Source organism: Ochotona curzoniae, unplaced genomic scaffold, assembly GCF_017591425.1.
Source record: "Ochotona curzoniae isolate NIBS_2020 unplaced genomic scaffold, NIBS_Ocur_1.0 contig_46, whole genome shotgun sequence".
Lineage (NCBI taxonomy): Eukaryota > Metazoa > Chordata > Mammalia > Lagomorpha > Ochotonidae > Ochotona > Ochotona curzoniae.
In genome coordinates this window covers 6,960,880-6,980,831 of record NW_024466340.1, presented here as the reverse complement: position 1 = coordinate 6,980,831, position 19,952 = coordinate 6,960,880, and the positions used below count along the sequence as shown (strand labels likewise).

The window sequence follows — 19,952 nt, the reverse complement described above, 5'->3', positions numbered from 1 at the left end:
GGACCGGGACCAGAACAGGACAGGGCCAGGGAGGGGCTGGGACCAGCACAGGACAGAGACAGGACAGGGACAGGGCCGGGACAGGGCCAGGACAGGGCCAGGACAGGGCCAGGACAGGGCCAGGGCAGGGCCAGGGAGGGGCTGGGACCAGCACAGCACAGGACAGGACAGGGACAGGGCCAGGACAGGGCGAGGGAGGGGCTGGGACCAGCACAGCACAGAACAGGGACAGGGCCAGGACAGAGCCAGGACAGAGCCAGGACAGGGCCAGGACAGGGCCAGGACAGGGCCAGGACAGGGCCAGGGAGGGGCTGGAACCAGCACAGCACAGGACAGAGCCAGGACAGGGCCAGGGCCAGGACAGAGACAGGACAGGGCCAGGGAGGGGCTGGGACCAGCACAGCACAGGACAGAGACAGGACAGGGCCAGGGCCAGGACAGGGCCAGGACAGGGCCAAGGAGGGGCTGGAACCAGCACAGCACAGGACAGAGACAGGACAGGGCCAGGGCCAGGACAGAGACAGGACAGGGGCAGGACAGGGCCAGGACAGAGACAGGACAGGGCCAGGACAGGGCCAGGACAGGGCCAGGACAGGGCCAGGACAGGGCCAGGGAGGGGCTGGGACCAGCACAGGACAGAGCCAGGGCAGGGGCCAGCACAATACAGAACAGGACCGGGCCAGGGCCAGGACCAGTACAGCCCAGGGACCTGGGCCCTCACCTGGGTGTGGACAGTTGCTCCGTGTTCCTGACCCCAGGGTCCCTCCTGGCTCCCTCTGCGGTCCTGGGCCTGCCCTGCATGGCGCACGCCTCACAGGTGCTCTAAAATGAACCGACCCACCTGGCTCGGCCCTTCCTCCACTGCAGCGCAGAGGAGCTCCCCGCACGCTGGCGTGGAGTGGGCAGCTGCGCACTCGCTCGGCGCTTGTTCGCCCCCTCTGAAGATGAGGATGCTGAAAGTGGGGGGCCGGTCACCCACCTCATCCACAGCCTGAAGGGCTCCACCGCCCGGCACAGTGGCTGCCGGCCGCTCTGTCTCCAGCCCCACGGGCGCCACGGGCAGCCCGAGCGCTCATTGCCCACACCTGAGCCCCGGCGGGCGGGGATCGGCCTGCTCACCGATCTCCACCTCCTCCTCCTCGGGCACCACCTTGCGGCAGAAGAAGAGCGCGGCGGCGTTCTCCTCGTCGCTCCTCTGGTTGAGGAAGTGCAGGATGAGGTCCTCGCCCTCGCCGTCGTCGCGACTCAGCAGCTCCTCGAAGAGCTGCGGGTCGGTGAGGCCGAAGGCGGTGTACACGCGGTCGCGCATCCACAGCACCCGCAGGTCGTCCATGACGCCGAGTGGGGCGCAGCCAGCGCAGCCGGGACCAGGCGCAGAGGAGCAGGGCGGGCGTCCGTAGCAACGGCGCCCCTGGCGACGGGCACCCGGGAAACGGCCGCCAGCCGCCTGGCCCGCGCCCGGTGCGCCGCGCGGCAGTGGAGGCTGAGGTCGCGCAGGGCGCGGGGGCAGCTGTGGTCACGAGGCGAGGCGCAAGGGGCAACCCCAACCCTCAGCCCTGCGTGTCCCGGCACGCTCGTGGCTGTGCATCAGGCCAAGACAAAATGAACAGAACAGCCACGTTTTAAAAATATAGACACTTTTATTTGCCATTAGTAAAAGTCAGTCCAATACTAAGGAAGCTGCAAGTGCGTCCTTTCGTGGGTCTGTGAGGCAAAACGCTGCCCTGGCAGACCGTGAGCCCCTGGCGCTGTCACCTGGGAACCCTGAAAACCAGCCCTGCCTTCTTGTTGGACCTCTGAGCAAGCCGTCATGTCAAGCAGGGCTCCCGACCACTACCTTCCAGTGCCTGAGGATTCCTGCCAAGCTGGCTCCCACAGTGGGCATGTCTGGATGCGGAGCACAGCACGGGATAGAAGCTGTGGAGAGTCCTGCAGGCGAATGTCCCAGCAGGCCAGGCACCAGGGGCCTGGGTCCCCCTGCTCCGAGCACCTGTGCTCTGCAGGCAGCGCTGAGTTCAGCATGCCACCCCACAGCCGTTCCAGAAAGCAGTACAAGGCGGCCTTGGATGAAGAGTCCACAGGGCACGCTGAGCCGTTCTCAGCGGCACCCTAGGGTGTCCATGAGAGCGCTGCGCCTCCCTGTATCCTGGAATCAGCTCTTCCCTGGCTGGGGCCCCATCAATGCAACGGCGACACCTGTACAGCCATGGTGATGATCACCCGGAGCAGAGTGGCAGGTACTTGGCAGCGTCCAGGCCACCAGCTCTCCTGGGCATGCTGAAGGCAGGAGGCAGGAACAGGTGCCCGGGACAACAGCTGCGGCGACACTGGCTGGTGAAGGCGCCGGCTAGGATGCCCACGTCCCCCACTGGACTGTCGGGGCTTGACTCCCAGTTCTGGGTTCCATTTCTTGATTCCTGCTGATGCTGGCTCCAGGAGGCACTGCTGATGGCTCATACCACCCCAAGGGAGACCGGATAGAGGCTCCTGCCTCAGCCCCACCCGGCATCAAATAAATACTTACAGAAAAAAAGTAACATTCAATGTACAACAGCTTCAAAACAAAACACAAGAGAGTACCCAGCCACTTGGTGAGGAGAGTACACACCTGGACACGACACGCTCCGTGTCCCGGGGATCTCACTGCCTCCAGCCTTACTGCGCTCCGCACAGGAACTGCGCACACCCCACGGGCACAGGACCTGGCCCACGCCCTCACACAAGGTGTTAGCCAGAGGACAACTGCCAGCGAGAGGAGCAGGCTGGAGTCGGAGGCCCGTGTGCGGGCAAGGATCAGCCGCCTTAAGAAACAGCTCTGAGCCCAGCAGGGCGCTCTCTGCCCTAATGCCATTCTGGGGAGTGGGGTGCCCTGCCGGGCCCTGCAGTGCTGCCCGCTGCCTGGCCTGACCCTGTGCCTGTGGGCCTCGGAGCACATCGGCCCCAGGCGTGTACAGCCAGCACAGGGCACAGGCGCCTGCATTTGTTAAAACAGCAAAATTCTCTACATTCGTTTTGGAAAATGAGGAACTAAAATCAAAAGAAATAGGAACAGAGTTTATCAGAATACACACTAGATCAAGTTCAGCAGGGCCGGCTGGCCTCTGGGATCCCAGGAGGCCCGGCTCCTCAGGGGCCGCCCATGCCCACCCAGGGGCTGGATGCTTTCCCTCCAAATCTGCATCAGACCTTCGCCTCTAATTAGTCTGAGAGTAAAAAAGTATATTCTTCTCCAGGACAGATACAATCTCTGCATGGTAAAATATTCTAATTTGTATTTTGTTACAAAAATATACAAAATACTGCTCTGTCTCCAGGCCCCCTCCTGTAGGCCCCCTCCTGTAGGCCCCCGGCAGCTGCAGCTGGCCGCGCGGTCAACTTTCAAAGCCAACGAGCACACCTGATTTTGTGTGAGAACAGGAAAAGAATCTCTTTTAAAATTTATCAGTGGGATAATCATTTACATTATCTAAAATCTCATTTTTTTCTCCAATTATTAAAGCAGGACGGACGTGCAGGTGGGAGCCTGCAGTCCTGAGCGCGGCAGGGGGAAGGCCACTGCCTATCGGTTGAGCAGCTCATCCACCCCACAGTCTCACAAAACACTGCGTCTGACTTCAGCCTTCTGAAAATACTATCTGGCATCTCTGAGTGACTAAATAACATTTTTTTTTTAAGAGTTTAAAAGGAATCAAGTATTCAAACTATTTTCAACTAGCCATTCAAAAAAATGGGCTCCCCTCCCCAAATCCTGCGTTTTAAAAAATATATTTAACATAACAATTGGCATTAACTTATATTTGCTCATCATAAAAACAAAAAAAAATTAGAAATCTTAAATTGCAGAACCTTACAAATATTTATCATACAAGGAGGAGGTATATCTTACAGGGTTATCTGGCTGTATCGTAAGGCAATCAATGAGACAGATTTTTTTTGAATGTCCTAAATTGACACCAAGGAAATTCTGGGAGATGATCACCCCCCAGAGTGCGCCGGGAGGGGGCAGCACTGTGCTCATGCCGCGTGGTCCTCGCTGCACAACTTTGATGAAAGCAGACTGAATGAGAAAGGAATAAACTTGGTGCCTGCGCCAGTGTAGAATTTGTTCTGGAATTCTACCCTAAAAAACACAAACAGGAAACACTCGTGTTAATGTGAGGTGACGTCGCTGTGCCTGCGAGTGACACCACAGTCCCTGGGCGGAGACGCATCTCACATGCAAGCTGGTGACAAAAACATTGTCAGGCGGCACTGCCCCATGTGTGCCAGCCAGGCGGACCCCCGCTGCTGGGAGGAGCCGTGGCCAGGTCCTGGAGGCCTGAGCTGTGACTGGAGGACGGCAGGGCACCGGGAGGCCCGGAAGTGGGCGCACACAGAGGCCCTGTGTGTGTCCACCCTGCACACCCAGCAATGCACCCCGCAGGGCTAGGGCAGGAGGCACCCACTGGGAGGAAGCCGGGACCCCGTGGCGCGGAGCCCTGAGCCTGGCCGTGGCACTCACCAGTGGAGGCGGATGGCATGGAGAAACGCCGACAGCCCTTCCATGATCAGGAGGATGAAGATGGTCAGCACGGCAAACAGCGCAATGAAGGGCAGCAGCAGCAGGACTCCGTAGGTGGTGTCCACACGCAGGCCCACGCGCATGAGCATAGCCCACAGCACTTCGGACAGCTCTGCGAAGGAACACACCTTGCCAGTCTCTCGGTGAGCTAGTCGGATGGGCATCCCCCCCACATCGCTGGGAACTGCACGCACGGTGACGCACAAGCCACGTGGGCAGCCCACCTCTCCTGCCCGTGGCTGCCGTCACCGGCTCACACACGAGCCTGACTTGGCGCTCGAGAAAACCAGAGGCCTTCTCCCTTCCCCTGTGGGTGGCAGGTGACAGACCTGAGCCGTCACCATCACCCACTGCCTCCCAGCAGGAGCACCAGCAGGAAGTGGGAACAGAAGGGGATCGGGCACTGTGGATGGGACGCAGGTCGCCCTGCCATGCCCACCCACCTGTTACCACTCTGCTTCTATGCCACATTTTTATCTCTGTCGGGCCCTTCTCGCCTTGAATTGCCCATCTTTGTAAAACATGCCAGGAGCTGGCATGGGCCAGAAGTGGGCAGCAGAGCTACAGGCCTTGCTGTGTGTGCAAGTGACTGACGCACAGCAGGCAGCCAGCGCCCCTGGAGCCCCCCAGCCCCCTGCAGCCTCCCCGCATGTAGCCAGGACTTACGTGCATGAGCCAGACTCAGCGCCCAGAGCCGCAGGTAGGAGGCCGTGTTGGAGATGCAGCCGAGGCAGTACTCAATGGAATGGATCACCTGGGTCATCAGGATCTCCCCAAAGTTAAACTGTGAGAGCAACACACACGTTAGAGTCCCCACAGGCCACGCACAGCTGCGGTCTGCACAAGTGGCTCAGGACTGCAGGGGAAGGACCAGCTTCCAAAAACCGCTAGGTGCGGGTCCTGTGTGACGGACAGGGAGACCCAGCTCTGCCACCACAGCCTCTGTCCCCACCTCCTCCAGTCCCCAGCGCCATAATGGCCTGAGTCCCACACTCCCCAACAGCTCCTGCGCATGTCTGGACCAGCCTCGGTTCACACATTCGTGGAGAAGGTTCACCTTTCAACTGATCCTTGTGGGTAAAGCACAGGGACCCTGAGGGCCAGCTGCAAAGCAGGGGGATGCGACGGTCTCCCAGGTCAACTTCTGTGGTTCTGCGACCCTGATTCAGTGTGCTTGGTCCCCAAGGAAGATACCAAAGTGGCTCCCCAGAACACGCCGGGGACAACTGTGAGCTCTGTCTGGTCCTCACTGTGAGCCATAGGCAGCGGCTGCAGGGGAGCCACCCTGCCCATCCACCTCTTGTCCCGGACGGGAGGGTGGTGGGAGACACGTTTCTGCCGTGTGCGCCCCAGTCTGCGGGGTATGACTAGGGCAGCTGCATGCTATCAGCAGCAGTCAGGGCTCCGGGGATGGTTCCTGCCTGTCCAGCCCCATCCAGGCTCAGCAGAGCTCGGCCTCAGGGTGCACAGCAGGCCAGTACACCCTTCTCTCAGCTGCAGCCAGACTCCCAGTGCGATGGAGCCCAAAGCCTCAGAGGAGAAAGCAGACTCAGAGAAACCAGCCTTACAGGCCCAGAAACTGGTCACCATCCCCAGATCAGCCCTGAGCCATTCCCAGACCAGCCCCGGGCCAACCCCAAAGCACCCCTGGGCCAACCCCAGACCAGCCCCATGCCATCCCCAGACCAGCCCCACGCCATCCTCTGATCCCAGGTGGGGTGTGGCAGCACCGCCCGCAGGCCCCAGCAGCGCCCCGGAAGCCCGCAGCCCTGCCCTGTGTCCGCTCACCTCTTTGCACAGCACATCCCGGGAGCTGTCCTCCAGTGGGTCGCCACCGCCCTCGATGTCCTGGTTTCCGAGCAGTGACACCTCCTCCTCGCTGTCCTTCCTGACCAGGGTGTACCCACTCTGGCAACCAAAGCAGACCAGTGAGTGCCTGGCACCACACGGCCAAAACAAAGCCGGGGAACAACACACCAGTGTTCAACAAGTCAGCTCTTCGGGAATAAAAATAAAGTCCTTTAAAGGAAAACTAACCACTGCATATTCATTAGGACGGCCATTGCTGGAGGCTAAAGCAGCAAGCGCCGGCAGGGCAAGGGCTGGGGACGACACTGCCGCACAGTCACTCAGCAGCTCTGCCGCAGAGCTGACCCCATGCGAGCTGCCATCAAGCCCAGGGAGGCGAGTCCACACCCCGCACTCGCCACAGCAGCATCAGCCTCCTCATCCAGACTGGCACGAGCCGAGTGTCCATCCCCACACAAACACAGCATGGTCCTCCACGCAATGGACTGCCCCTCCACGCAGCACAGTGGGTAAGCCACTGCCTGTGACTCTGGCATCCTAACTGAACATGGGTTCGAACCCCAGCTGCTCTACTTGCAACCTAGCTTCCTGCTAATGTGCCTGGGAAAGCAGTGACAGATGGCGCAGCAGCTAGAGTTTAGTCACATTGCTTAAGTTAGTAACTTCCAAAGAAAGCACCCAAAGGGAAAAATGTGGGGCTGGCATTGTGGCACAGTAGGCTAAGCCAGTGCCTGCAATGCTGGCAGTTCAAGTCTCAGCTGCTCCACTTCCAACATAGCATTCTGCTACTGCGCCTGGGAAATCAACATAGGATGGCCCGAGAGCTGAGGTTCCAGCATCTACATGAGAGACCCGGATGACACTCCAGGCTCCTGGCTGTGACCTGGCTCCACCCACATGAGAGACCCGGATGATGCTCCAGGCTCCTGGCTGTGACCTGGCTCCACCCACATGAGAGACCCGGATGATGCTCCAGGCTCCTGGCTGTGACCTGGCTCCACCCACATGAGAGACCCGGATGACGCTCCAGGCTCCTGGCTGTGACCTGGCTCAGCACTGATCCCTCTGGCAATTTCAGGAGCAAACCAGCAGATGGAAGATTTCTACCTCTTCCTCTCTCCCTCTACCTTTCAAAAAAAAAAAAAAAAAAGCAGAGGAGGAACCGGAAAAGCTTCACCAAGCCGAGCCATGCTGAGGGTCGGTCAAACCCCAGCGCAGCCAGCGGCCCCCACCTCCCTCTAAGGCAGCCTTGGCAGTGACATCACAGCCTGGCCTTGCCCCGAATCCTGCCTGACATCGGCAGCCTCAGCTCACACACAGCTCACACTCACCCGGTTCACGCCGAAGCAGCTGCGCCCGTTGTGTAGCCACAGCAGGAACAGGGGCTTCCCCAGGAAGAGGACGGGGACCGACAGGATGACGATGCCCAGTAGCAGCCTCTGCACGTGTTCCTACGGGGGCACAAGGGGAGGGCGTGGGGGCCAGGCCAGGCCCTCGATGCAGAGCTGCCGGACACAGGCTCTGCAAACCTCGGCGAGGCACAGCTGCCAGGCACATCCGCTTCTTCCCACCACCTCAACTCAGGGGCAGCCCTCAGGACACAGCAGACAGGCAAGACAATCAGAGGAAAATTCCAGAAGGTCAAACCCCAGCTAGTAATTATCTGAAAACACTGGACTGGAAAACATAAGCCAACATTCTTGGGGCTTATGGAGGCCTGATTATTATTTGTTTTTAAAGATTTATAAATATATTTATATTACAAATAAATGTATATAAATGAACTATAAATATAGTATAACTACACATTTTTTTTTACTTGAAAGCCAGAATTTAGGCTTGGAGTGGTGGCTCAACAAGCTAAGCCTCCTCCTGCAAGCACCACATCCCCAGTGGGTGCTGATTCATGTCCCAGCGGCCCTGCTTCCCATCCAGCTCCCTGCCTGTGGCCTGGGGAGATGCAGCAGAGGACGGCCCAAAACCTAGGAACCTGCACCCCCGAGGAATACACAAAAGAGACTCCTGCCTCCTGGCTTCAGATCAGCTCAGCTCGAGCCATTGCAGCCACTTGGGCAGTGAACCAGCAGATCAAAGATTTTTCTGTCTCTCCTTCTCTTTGTAAATTTGCCTTTCTAATAAAAAATAGATCTTCAAAAAAAAATTTTTTTTAAATCAGAGTGGGACAAACAGAGAACTCAGTCGTCATCCGCTGGTGCTCTCCCCAGGTGGTCACAGCAAAGCGGGGCTGATCTGAAGCCAGGCGCCAGGGGCTTCCTCCAGGTCCCCCAAGGACGCAGGGATTCATGGGCTGCAGCCACCCAGTGTTGCCTTCGCAGCCCATAAGAAGGAGCTGCACAGGCAGTACAACAGCAGCCACATATGGTGCCAGCTCTGAAAGCAAGATTGGCTGATTATGCCACCACGTGGGCCCCAATTTGATCATTATTATTATAGACTATTTGAGGAATATGGCCCATCCCTAGATGTTACAGCCATGGAAAGAGTAAACTAAAATATGGAAAATTTTTACTTCTCTAACTCTTGCAGATAAATAACTAAATCTAGGGCCTGGAGCAATGGCTCAGTGGCTAAAGTCCTTGCCTTGAACGCGCCAGGATCCCATATGGGCACCAGTTCAAATCCTGGCAGCTCCACTTTCCATCCAGCTCCCTGCTTGTGGCCTGGCAAAGCAGTCGAGGACGGCCCAAAGCCTTGGGACCCTGCACCTGTGTGGGAGACCTGGAGGAAGATCCAAGCTTCTGACTTCAGATTGGCTCAGCTCTGACCATTGCCATCACTTGGGGAGTGAATCAATGGACGGAAGATCTTCCTCTCTGTCTCTCCTCCTCTCTGTATATCTGACTTCGCAATAAAAATAAATATTAAAAAGAAAAGAAAAAGAAAATTATGAACAGGAGAGATGTAAAGAAAAGTTACAAAGTGCACGGGGCACAGGCATGCACCCGTAAGGGAAGCCGGAGTCCTCGGGGTGAGCCCGGCAGGATAGCACAGCAGGCACGGAACATGAGGAGAAACCGTCTGCGATGTGTCCCTCCCCTGGGAGCGGGAACTGGCTGCAGCCTCCCACAGGGTGAAGGGCTCACAGGGCGGAGAGGAGCACCCCCTGGCCCCGGCGGGGGCTCACAGTGCGGAGAGGAGCACCCACCTGGCCCCGGTAGAGACCGCTGGTGGGACTGGCAGGGAACAGAAACATGTTGATGAACTCGATCAGGATGCTGGGTGCCGTGCGCGACGTCTCGGCCGAGTAGACGAGCCACTTGTAGATGATCATGAAGATCAGGTAGCCGAAGATGCAGAGCATGAACAGCAGCTCCGGGATGGAGACCAGGTAGATGTTGAAGTTCTTCCGGAAGTGCCTGGAGAGCCACAGTGGCCAAGTACAGAGCAGGGCCCAGCCCCAGCGGGCACCACCAGGATGCCAGCGTCCCATACGAGAGTGCCATTTGGCTGGCAGCCACTCCGCCTCCCATCCAGCTCCCTACCCATGCTCCCAAGAAAGCAGCAGAAGCCAGCCAAGTACTTGGCCCTGCCACCCACGTGTCAGAGCTGGGTGAGCTCCTGGCTCCTGGCTGCAGACCTGCCTGGGCTCCTGGCCCAGCCCTGGCCGCTGCAGTTATTTGGGGAGTGAACAGCAAATGGAAGATCGCTATTTCTGCGTGTGTGTGCGCGCGCGCGCTTCCCTCTCCATCACTCTCTTACAGGTAAATCTTTTCTAAATGTTGACTCTGGAAACGAATACATGTCTACATGGTGTATGTCTCCACTTGAGCACAAGCTCTGGAGGACAGAAACCTTCCAGCGCCCACACTGCCATGTCTTCCGTGCCCGGCCCAAGCCTGCACTCAGGAAGCACCGGCCAGATCGGGCACTCTCTGAGACCACACGGATTCTGAACGATGCCACAAGCCGGGCACCACAATGGTCACTCTCACCCAACCCGTGCAGCCCGCCACCAAGAGGCAAGGCTTAGGAAACGCCAAACCTGGCTTATAGTACAAGGATTGCTTTAAGAATATATACTTACAAATGGTTAAATATTCCCAGAACGACGCCAAAAGTCATGTGAATAATTCCTAAGATCACAGACATTTTCATTTTGAAGGAATTTAGAAAAGTGAGACGGTTCGTGGCCAAGTTCCAAATCTAAAAACAAAACAGGGTGGGAGATCTTCCTTCAGCAGGGGCAGGCAGCAGTCGTCAGCCTACAGAGAAGGGCAGCGGGAGGCCTCAGGCCAGGCTCACGGGTGCCAGCAGAGCAGCACACTGCAGGCTAGAGACACGGGCCCGGGCGCAGATGCCCGGGGGGAACACCAGTGAGAGATGAGAGTGGTAGGGTGCAGAGAGCCGAAGATCCTCAGACACCAAAGCACAGGGGGCGGGGGGTGGCAGGTTGGAACACGCTCAAGGCGGGTGCTATTCCCTGACCTGGGGGTTCTGTAACAGCTCAGCCGGGGAGCAGAAAAGTGAAAACAGGGCCCGACCCTGTGGGATAGCTGGCTAAGCCTCTCCAGTGCCGCCTCCAGCACCAACACCCCTTACAGGCGCTGGCTCAAGTCCTGGCTGCTCCACTTCTAATCCAGCTCCTTGCGAATGTGCCTGGGTGTTCAGGTCCCTGCACCCACATGAGAGACCCGGAAAAAGTTCCAGGCTCCTAGCTTTGACCTGGCCAAGTTTCAATCAAAGAGGCCATTTGAGGAGTAAATTGCCAGATGGAAGATCTCTCTGTAACTCTGCCTTCCAAATAAACAAAAAAAAACTTAATGAAATAAATATATCAGGAAAGAACCAGGCTGAGCCAAGGACCAAGCACAGGACAGCTCTGATCGCAGCCCCTCTAGCGCCCGGTCGCATGACGAATCACCCCGGTCCTCCCCACAGCTCAACTACGACAAGAGAAACAGGGCCTCTATAGGACAGGAAAAACCTGGTTGTTGGCTAAAATTGTAGAATTAGTATTTGGGGCTGGAAAGGAATGCCAAGAGCTTCCCTGTTTTGCCCAGGGACACAGTTGTGGGCAACACAGCCCTGACAGCATCTCGGCGTGGGGGTCAGACCCAAGTTGGGGTCTCCACAGCCACCTGTCCACAGAACCTGGCCAGGACCCAAGTGGCCAGCAGTGGCTCCCAAGCAGGGACAGACTGAGACAGAGAGGAGCAGGCTGCTGGCAAAGAGAACTGTTTCTTTGTCAAGATTCACTTATTTGAAAAGCAGAACAAGAGAGGAGATTTTTCCACCCGTGAACAGCTGCAGCCACAGCTGGGCTAGGTCCTAGCGAGGAGCCTGCAACTCTGTCCTGGCCTCCCCCATGGGTGGCAGCGCTCCGGCACCTGGGCTCCCGAGCGCCTCCTGGGCAGATGAGCAGAAAGCTGGACGGACGGCGAAGTGGCCAGGCCTCCTGCCAGCACAGACAGGGCTGACACGTCCCAGGCAGCAGCCTAACATGGGGTACCGTCACACCCACTTTGTTTCTCTAGAGCAGAGAGGCCCTCCCCTCGAGCTGGCAACTCAACCCAGGTCTCCACGGAGCCACTGTGGTACCTCCTGGGGGCTGAATGAGAGAGTTGGAGGCCGAAGCCGTGGGAACCCTGCCATGAGGCGTAACGTGTGCAATTCCCTGTGCGCACAGACTTTGTGCAAAACCACAGGAACTCAGGTTACTGTGGTGCAGAAAGCACCCACCTGGGGGCGGGCTCACTGTCCAGGCTGCTGAGGAGTGACCGGAGCCCAGCACTGCCACACCTGACCACCGTGAGCCCAGCCCTGCCCCTAGCCCTGGTGGGTGTCCACAGGACACAGTCCTGAGGTCTTGGGAACATTAGCAAGGATCTCAGCAAGCTGCTGCTCAACCCTCCAGCCACCCCCTCGCCCTGGACCAGCAGGTCCCCCTCAACAGTCTGGGGGTGTGGAAAGATGGCTCCCAGGGGCCCCGTGGTCCAGAGGAGAAGGAGGAAGGGTGTCGGGATCAAGGCCAAGCTGAACTGCCCGTGAGCGTGCGGGATCCTCAGCTTAGAGAAAACGCAGAGACGTGGTCCTAACAGAGCCCCGAGGAACCCAGGGGCATCATGGTGACGCTGGGGCCCTCCAGGGAATGTCGGGACAGGAATGGGTCATGATGGGAACACGAGACCTGAGCCTCGAGGCACCGTTCCTGGTGATGTTTTATGTAGCAGAGAGCTGTCCTCTGCTCAGGTGGATCTGTCGCCAGGAACCCGCACCGCGTCAGCTGTGATGGCTTCCCCCTCTTTCCGATGCCACCTTCTATGGGACCTGTGTCGGAACGACCTCTGATACATTCAGCCCCTTCTATCTTTTTGGTTTAAACCAGAGAAGCAATAGCAGTAAGTCTCAGGAACTCCCACATGAGAAATTTTGACATGCTGCTTGCAAAATAAACAAGTAAATAAAAATTCCACACATACTATAGCACTGTGGCCTGTAAGCACACAACGCATGGATCTGAAAGTTTTCCACCAATCTCACCTCCTGAGCCACTCCTCAAAGCACCTGCAGCCCCACGCACGGCTCCGAGGGTCTCTCCCTGCGGGGACCGCCCGGGGACGCCCACCTCCCTACAAGCCCACTCAGGGATGCTAAGCCCCTCTGCAGAATGCAGGGTTGCACCTCACCTCCAGGTGGTCCATATCCTAGGCCTGAGCCTCATGGGAGTGGGGGTTCTAGATCCCTAGGGACTACTGTTCAGTTCCCTTCTACAGACACTTTCCAGTCAACCAACTGCACGAGCAGGCCCCAGGAAGATGTCCAGCTCCCTGTTAGCTCTGAAACATCACACAATTAACTTCAGAGTACAAACTCACTCACACATACAAAGAGTCTGGAGCAACAGCATCCGCTCCATGGTTCCCGGGGGCAGCGGCTGATGGCTCAGGGACCCGGGGCCCACATGCGAACATGCATGGCATTCCCAACTCTCGCCTCTGGCCTGGCCCCCCTCAGACACTGTGGGAAGCTAGGCAGTGAACCAGCACATAAGAGCTGTCTGTCTCATTCTGTCTCTCTGAAGAAAAACTTTAAAAAAGGAAAAGAAAGGAAAGGAAAAAGAAGCGCGCCTGGATATAGCTCTCTGAGGCTGGCTTAGCCTGGGCACGAACCCCGCTCCCCAAGGGGACTCAACCGCCCGACTGCACACACAGATGACGCGCCCAGGACACTCCATGAGCCACTGACACGCAGCAGGGAACGGCCAGAGCACCCACCCTCACGCACTGCTACCGTGAGAACCAGCGGGGACACAGGAAGGAGGTGACCGCGAGGGAAGGGCACTCACTGGATCAATGCCGAACGGGTAGGGGCCTCGGAACACCCCAGGAACACTGGGATCCAGCTGCAGAACCCGGGAGTGCCTGACGACACTGTCGCTGTAACACAAAGCATGTGAGGCGGCAGTGAGAGGCAGGACGAGACGGCGGGCAGTGCCGGCGGCCACAGCTCGGCAGCGGACACTTACTTCCACAGCACCAGGCTCTTCCGCTCTGCCGCAGTGTGGCTGGCGCTATACATGGCGGACACGTTCCATCCAGAGCCAAACAGGTTCATGGACTTGGAGAAGCAGTCGTTGTAGATGAGGCCGGTGTACACTGAGAACAGGCCCATGAGCAGCAGGATGTAGCGGCCGTTGAAGAACATTCGCATGATCTGGGAGAGGCGAGGGCCACGGGCAGCTAGGCTCCTGGGGGCCATGGCCACGCCCCTCGGGCACCCCCAGCCCCCAGCCCCGACCCCAACATCTAGGTGACAGGCCTCACGCCTGAACCATGCGGTTACCACTCATCTCCTCCCGGCCCAGCAGGGAAGAAGCTAAAGCACTGGCAGCCCATATCTGAGCGCTTGCTCCGTTCCCGGGCCCAGCTCCTGCTGCAAAGCCTGGGAGGCAGCAGGGGGCGCCCAAGTCCCTGGGGTCCTGCCACCCCCATGGGAGACCCCAACACTGGCCAATGCACCCCAGTGGGACCTGCCAAGTCGGCGCGTTCCCATGTGTACCTCCTGGGACTGGCTGAGGCTGGGGTGATTCTCATTCAACACCAGCAGGAGGGCAAACAGGAACATCACAAAGCCGTGTCCGAAGTCGCCGAACATCACCGCGAACAGGAAGGGGAAGGTGATGATGGAGAAGAGGGCTGTGGGGGGGAGACAGTGTGACAGGCCAGCATGGGACGGGGGACGTGTGACAGGCCAGCACAGGACAGGGTTCGTGGGACAGGCCGACATAGGACGGGGTACGTGTGACAGGCCAGCATGGGACAGGGGACATGTGACAGGCCAGCATGGGACGGGGGACGTGTGACAGGCCAGCATGGGACGGGGGACGTGTGACAGGCCAGCACAGGACAGGGTTCGTGGGACAGGCCGACATAGGACGGGGTACGTGTGACAGGCCAGCATGGGACAGGGGACGTGTGACAGGCCAGCACGGGACGGGGTACGTGTGACAGGCCAGCATGGGACGGGGGACGTGTGACAGGCCAGCACAGGGACGGGGCATGAGCCCACCTCCTCCAGGCAGGGCAGTGAGGGCCAGCCAACAGCTGCACACCACCTCAGATGACAGAGATGCAGCACGAGCCTGCCTCCTCAAACCCCGGGACATGTGCTGGGCACCCCACCTGGATTCACTTCTCTGTAGCTCCCCACCCCGTAGGCGTCCACAATGTTCTGGAAGCCCTCGGTGAACTTGTTGGTACGGATCAGGGTCGGGGGCGTCTCTTTGGTTGGAATTGTGTTCATGAAGGAGGGAAGTGTGGCGCCACTCTCTCGCTGTCACATGAAGGAAAGGAAACAACCACCAGTCACCTCACAGCCGGGCTGCCAGTCACCTCACAGCCGGGCTGCCAGTCACCTCACAGCCCGGCTGCCAGTCACCTCACAGCCGGGCTGCCAATCACCTCACAGCCCGGGCTGCCAGTCACCTCGCACCCGGGCTGCCAGTCACCTCGCACCCGGGCTGCCAGTCACCTCGCACCCAGGCTGCCTGCCTGGCCCATGTTATGGGGAAGTCCACACTTGGACTGAGCAGGCAGGACAAGGCTCCTCTGCAAGGGCTGTGTGAGGAAACACGTGGGGGCCGTGGACTCCCAGAAGGTAGAAAGATTAGTCAGAAAAACACCAACAGCGTAGCAGAAAGCTGGCACTGGTACGAATAGGCAGTTCAAAAGCAGAACATGAGAAGGGCCCGGTACGGCAGCCTAGAGCCTAAAGTCCTTGCCTTGCACGCGCCGGGATCCCATATGGGCGCCAGTTCTAATCCCAGCTGCTCCCTTTCCCATCCAGCTCCCTGCCTGTGGCCTGGGAAAGCAGTCGAGGACAGCCCAAGGCCTTGGGACCCTGCACCCGCGTGGGAGACCCAGAAGAGGCTCCTGGCTTCGGATTGGTTCAGCTTCAGCCATTGAGACTGCTTGGGGAATGAACCAGCGGATGGGAAAATCTTTCTGCCTCTCCTCCTCTCTGTATATCTGCCTTTCCAATAAAAATAAATAATAAATCTCAAAAGAAACAAGAAAACACATCCACACACCCTGCAGTGGAAGGCAGTGACTGTGCAATCAACCCAGCAATTGCACTGGGAACCGCCCCACGGATGGACTGGTTGGGGACACGTCAGGTCAGTCGGAGGTCACTACAGTTACTGAGCAAATGGAAACCACCGAAATGACCGGGGAGCTAGCCATGTAAGGCATGGTGCTTGCCCAGAATACTAAAAAGTTATTACTAAAAGAAAAAAAAAATCTTTTGTTCATGAATAGCCTTGGAAAAGCACATCTGCTGCTGAGTGACCACAGGCCGGAGCCACGCACCACCGGGCATGTGACACTGGACCGGAGGAGCCACGCACCACGAGGACTGTGACACCGGGCGGAGGAGCCACACACCACCGGGCATGTGACACTGGACCAGAAGAGTGACATTCTGGGCTTGTGACACCGGGTGGAGGAGCCACGCACCACCGGGCATGTGACACTGGACCAGAGGAGCCACGCACCACGGGGACTGTGACACTGGGCAGAGGAGCCACACACCACCGGGCATGTGACACTGGACCAGAAGAGTGACGTTCTGGGCTTGTGACACCGGGTGGAGGAGCCATGCACCACAAGGACTGTGACACCGGGCGGAGGAGCCAGGCCCCAGGCCTGTGACATGGTTCTGTATTCCTTCTACTCCAAACCATGGGAATGTACCCCTTATGCAAAACAGCGGGTTCCCGCTGCCAGCTCCCTAAGGCACCCAGTTTCCAGTCCTCCCTGCACGCCGTGCCTTACCGAGCCCTCGTCCAGCGCCTGGCGCAGGGCAGGCAGGTCGGCCTCGGGGCACCAGACCTCAGCGATGAGGCACTTGTTGGTCACGTCCAGGCTGCACATGTTGAGCATGTGGTAGATGGCCTTTGTCTTCTTCACCTGGACCACGCGGGCGTGCACGGACTCGGCGGCCTTGCACAGCACCTGCCGCAAGTAGTCCTCGGTCTTGTGTAGCACCTGGGAGAGCAGACACACACTTCCAGCGGGGTCACCCAGAGCCTGCCTCACGCAGCACAGTGCCAGGGAGCGGGCAGGGATGGCGGCTCAGCTAGGGAGCCTCGGAAGCACCTCTCAACAGGACACACCCTGGGGCAGACGGCTCCCTCCCAGGGTCTTTGTTATTCCTGAGCTTGGGCCAGGCCCTGCCACCAATACCCCCAGTCGCCCCCCCATCCTGGGCCATTTCTGTCTGCAAAATCCCCTTTTGCACAGACGGGTCAGCACCTGCTTCCAGCTGCCCGTCACCAGGAGGATGCCTCACGGACACCAGGGCAAGCAGGAACTGAAAGCTCAGGCCACATGGTCCCCGCCACACCACACAGGGCCGACGTGCCTTGCATCATCATCAGCAGCAGCCACCCAACACATCAAAACCACCAGAGGACCTTTCTAACTTCCCACCACAACCACCCAGGTGCCTCGCAGCCTAGTAAGGCAGCGCCCGAGGCGGGAATGGCAGGGGCGGAGGTGCCCACGCCCAGCACGACGGCCTGGCGCAGCAAGGGGACTCACAGTGTACAGGTCCTGGATGCGGGTGCTCAGCCCCTCCTGGATCTCTCTGCGCTCCTCAGCAGTACTGGGGTAGGGGTAGACGTGGCAGTGGTAGCTGCAAAGCAGAATCCAAGAGCCTCAGCTCAGGCGGCTTGGAGCTGCCCTGGGGCCCAGCAGCCTCTGGGAAAACAAGGGAGCCAGTGTGCAGGGACACGGGCCCTGCCATGGGCAGCCACTATGAGGACAGCAGCTTGCACTGGCTGAACCCCACACACTGGGCACACGCTCACCCATATCCAAATCCCACCCACCCTCAGTGACCCCTGACAGCTCATTTGCAATTCCGGCTCTGAAATGCACCAGCCTTCTCAGGCTGAGATCACCCCCACCACAGCAGCAGGGCAGCCCACCGCTCTGGGCAGGGTGGCGAGCAGCACCCCCATGCTGCTGCTGCTCAGGTGTCCATCAGGCAGAGGGCAAGGTCACAGGTGCTTCCTGCCGCCACACCTCATGTGCACAGGGGCTCCATGCCCTACCACCGCTTATATCTGCCTCCTCTGTTAGACCCTCAGGACTCCAAGAAAAGAACTGCTCTCCCCTTTTACAGAAAAGGAAATCGAGGCTTGACCACTTGTCCAGGTGATCCCAGCAAGGACATGCCAAGTGCACGGGACAGCAACGCCCATAGCATGCTACTGGGCCCTGTGGTGATGGCACAACGTGGGTGCAGCTGAGGGTGACCGAAGGCTCGGGACAGGGAACCTGGAAATCCTGTAACGTCCCTCTCTGCAGACGTGAGCAGAGGGGAGAATGGGGAGGCTAGTGAGGCTAGTGAGCACAGGGGAGAATGGGAAATGGAGCATTTCTTACCAATCGCAGATCTTCTTCACCTTGTGGCCAATCTGCTCTCCCCAGAAGGAGATTAAAAACACACACCACTTCACCACTTCTCCCTGCAGAGGCAAACGGACAGTCGTAGCTCAAAGCCCATCCCCGAGTTAGGGCGCAAGGGGCTGGCTAATCCTCAGTGCTCCATTCCTGCAGATCCTGTACACGCGAGTCCACCCAGTCACTGAGACACCCCACAAGCAACATACAGGGCCTTTCCTGTCCCATGTAGAGTAGATACTGGGGCATCGGACACCCACAGTCAAGCCCTCTCCTGTCCCTGGGCAGCTCTGCAGCCTGTGGTCAGATGGTGCCAGGCGCAATGTCAAGGTGGCAGCTCTTGATCCTGAGCACACATCAGGGGAAGACACGGGCTCAGGTCACACAGCCACTGGCTGCAAGCTCAACAGGTACGAATGGACAGCACAGACAGTCGGACACCTTTCAGCACGAACAACCAAAACAAGAGCACGTGTTGACGGGCCCAGACAGGTGAGCCAGGCCCACAGACCTAAACCCTGTGGGCTAGGGCAGAGGCTCTGTCCTCAGAGCATGCGATTCAGAGAATACAACACATGCAACCAGCAACACACAGGTCCAGGCGCTGTGGTGGACACAGCAATGAACAGACAAGATACAAATCCCGGGCCCAGGAGGGGAGGCAGGCAACAATCAGAGCTGTGGAGAAACCAGGGTGAAGGCAAGGCGGACGGGGCCACTGAGGGAGACCTCATCCCATACATGGTGCTGGTTCAGGTCCACTGCACCGCTTAGGATCCAGCTTCCTGCTGACAGAAACCCTGGATGCATCAGTGGACGGCAGCTCCCTCGAGAGAGCTGGCCCAAGTGCCTGGCTCCTGGCTCCCACCTGGCCTGGCACATTGCTGCAGGCATGTGCGGGACTATCTGGGGAATGAATCAGCAGATGGAGGAGTTGGCTTGCTCTTGTTCTTGTCCTGCCTTTAAAGTAGATGAGAAAGAAAAGGGAAAAGGAAAAGAACAAGAAAAAAGATGGGAGGGTGACTCCATCCTCGGATAGAGGACACTGGCAGCATTTCAGAACTGCCCAAGCCACTTGGACAGAACCCTCGGAGTATGTACACATGCAGACTGGTGGATATGAGGTGGCGGTTCCTCATCCCTGGGTCCTGGGACGTGTGGAAAGTCCTGAGTAGTTCCCCCTTTGTCTCTCCCCTTCCCCTAGGAACAAGAAACAGCAAATTCCGAAGCAATGAGTTCATCAATTTTCTCTAAAGCTCAATCCTCCCCACCCTGATCAACCATGGAATCATTATTAAAAAAAAAAAAAAGAAAGAAAGAAGATGGGGGGTGGGAGACAGAGGAAGGGCAAGCCTGGAGGGCCTCCTGGAGAGGCGGCACTGGGCAGAGGAGTGAGCTGGGTGGACAGTGCAGGATGAGCCTTCCCCCCAGGAAACGGCGGGCATGGAGACCTCGCGAGATGGTGGCCGAGGGGTCCTGTGCAGGGGCAGGACAGGGACAGCCACAGCCTCTGTGTGGTTCGGTCCTGACTGAGTTTCACACGAAGCTGCTGGTGAATGAAGCAGAGGAGTGAGGCTGGGGACCGTGCTGGGGCAGCGGTGGGGCACAGGCTGGCTGAGGAGTCAGGGGTGCCAAGACAGGAAGTGCTACCA

At 58.4% G+C, this 19,952-nt stretch overlaps 2 protein-coding genes across 2 annotated transcripts in view; both read right to left on the bottom strand.

Moving 5' to 3' along the window:
• DNAH10 (dynein axonemal heavy chain 10) overlaps nt 1-1,333 on the bottom strand; it is an 85,211-nt gene extending 83,878 nt beyond the window's left edge. The window contains exon 1 of the mRNA XM_040987127.1: nt 1,120-1,333. Coding sequence (XP_040843061.1) covers nt 1,120-1,333 — 214 coding nt within the window. The remainder of the gene's footprint in view (nt 1-1,119) is intronic.
• Nucleotides 1,334-2,668: 1,335 nt separating this feature from the next.
• Nucleotides 2,669-19,952, bottom strand: part of ATP6V0A2 (ATPase H+ transporting V0 subunit a2) — a 29,552-nt gene continuing 12,268 nt past the window's right edge. Inside the window, exons 7-20 of the mRNA XM_040987119.1 lie at nt 18,283-18,365; nt 17,434-17,527; nt 16,666-16,878; nt 15,013-15,163; nt 14,390-14,526; nt 13,857-14,044; nt 13,677-13,767; nt 10,416-10,534; nt 9,537-9,747; nt 7,702-7,821; nt 6,350-6,469; nt 5,228-5,345; nt 4,502-4,673; nt 2,669-4,120 (exon numbers count right to left, since the gene is read on the bottom strand). Coding sequence (XP_040843053.1) covers nt 4,015-4,120; nt 4,502-4,673; nt 5,228-5,345; nt 6,350-6,469; nt 7,702-7,821; nt 9,537-9,747; nt 10,416-10,534; nt 13,677-13,767; nt 13,857-14,044; nt 14,390-14,526; nt 15,013-15,163; nt 16,666-16,878; nt 17,434-17,527; nt 18,283-18,365 — 1,923 coding nt within the window. The 3' untranslated portion in view covers nt 2,669-4,014. The remainder of the gene's footprint in view (nt 4,121-4,501; nt 4,674-5,227; nt 5,346-6,349; nt 6,470-7,701; nt 7,822-9,536; nt 9,748-10,415; nt 10,535-13,676; nt 13,768-13,856; nt 14,045-14,389; nt 14,527-15,012; nt 15,164-16,665; nt 16,879-17,433; nt 17,528-18,282; nt 18,366-19,952) is intronic.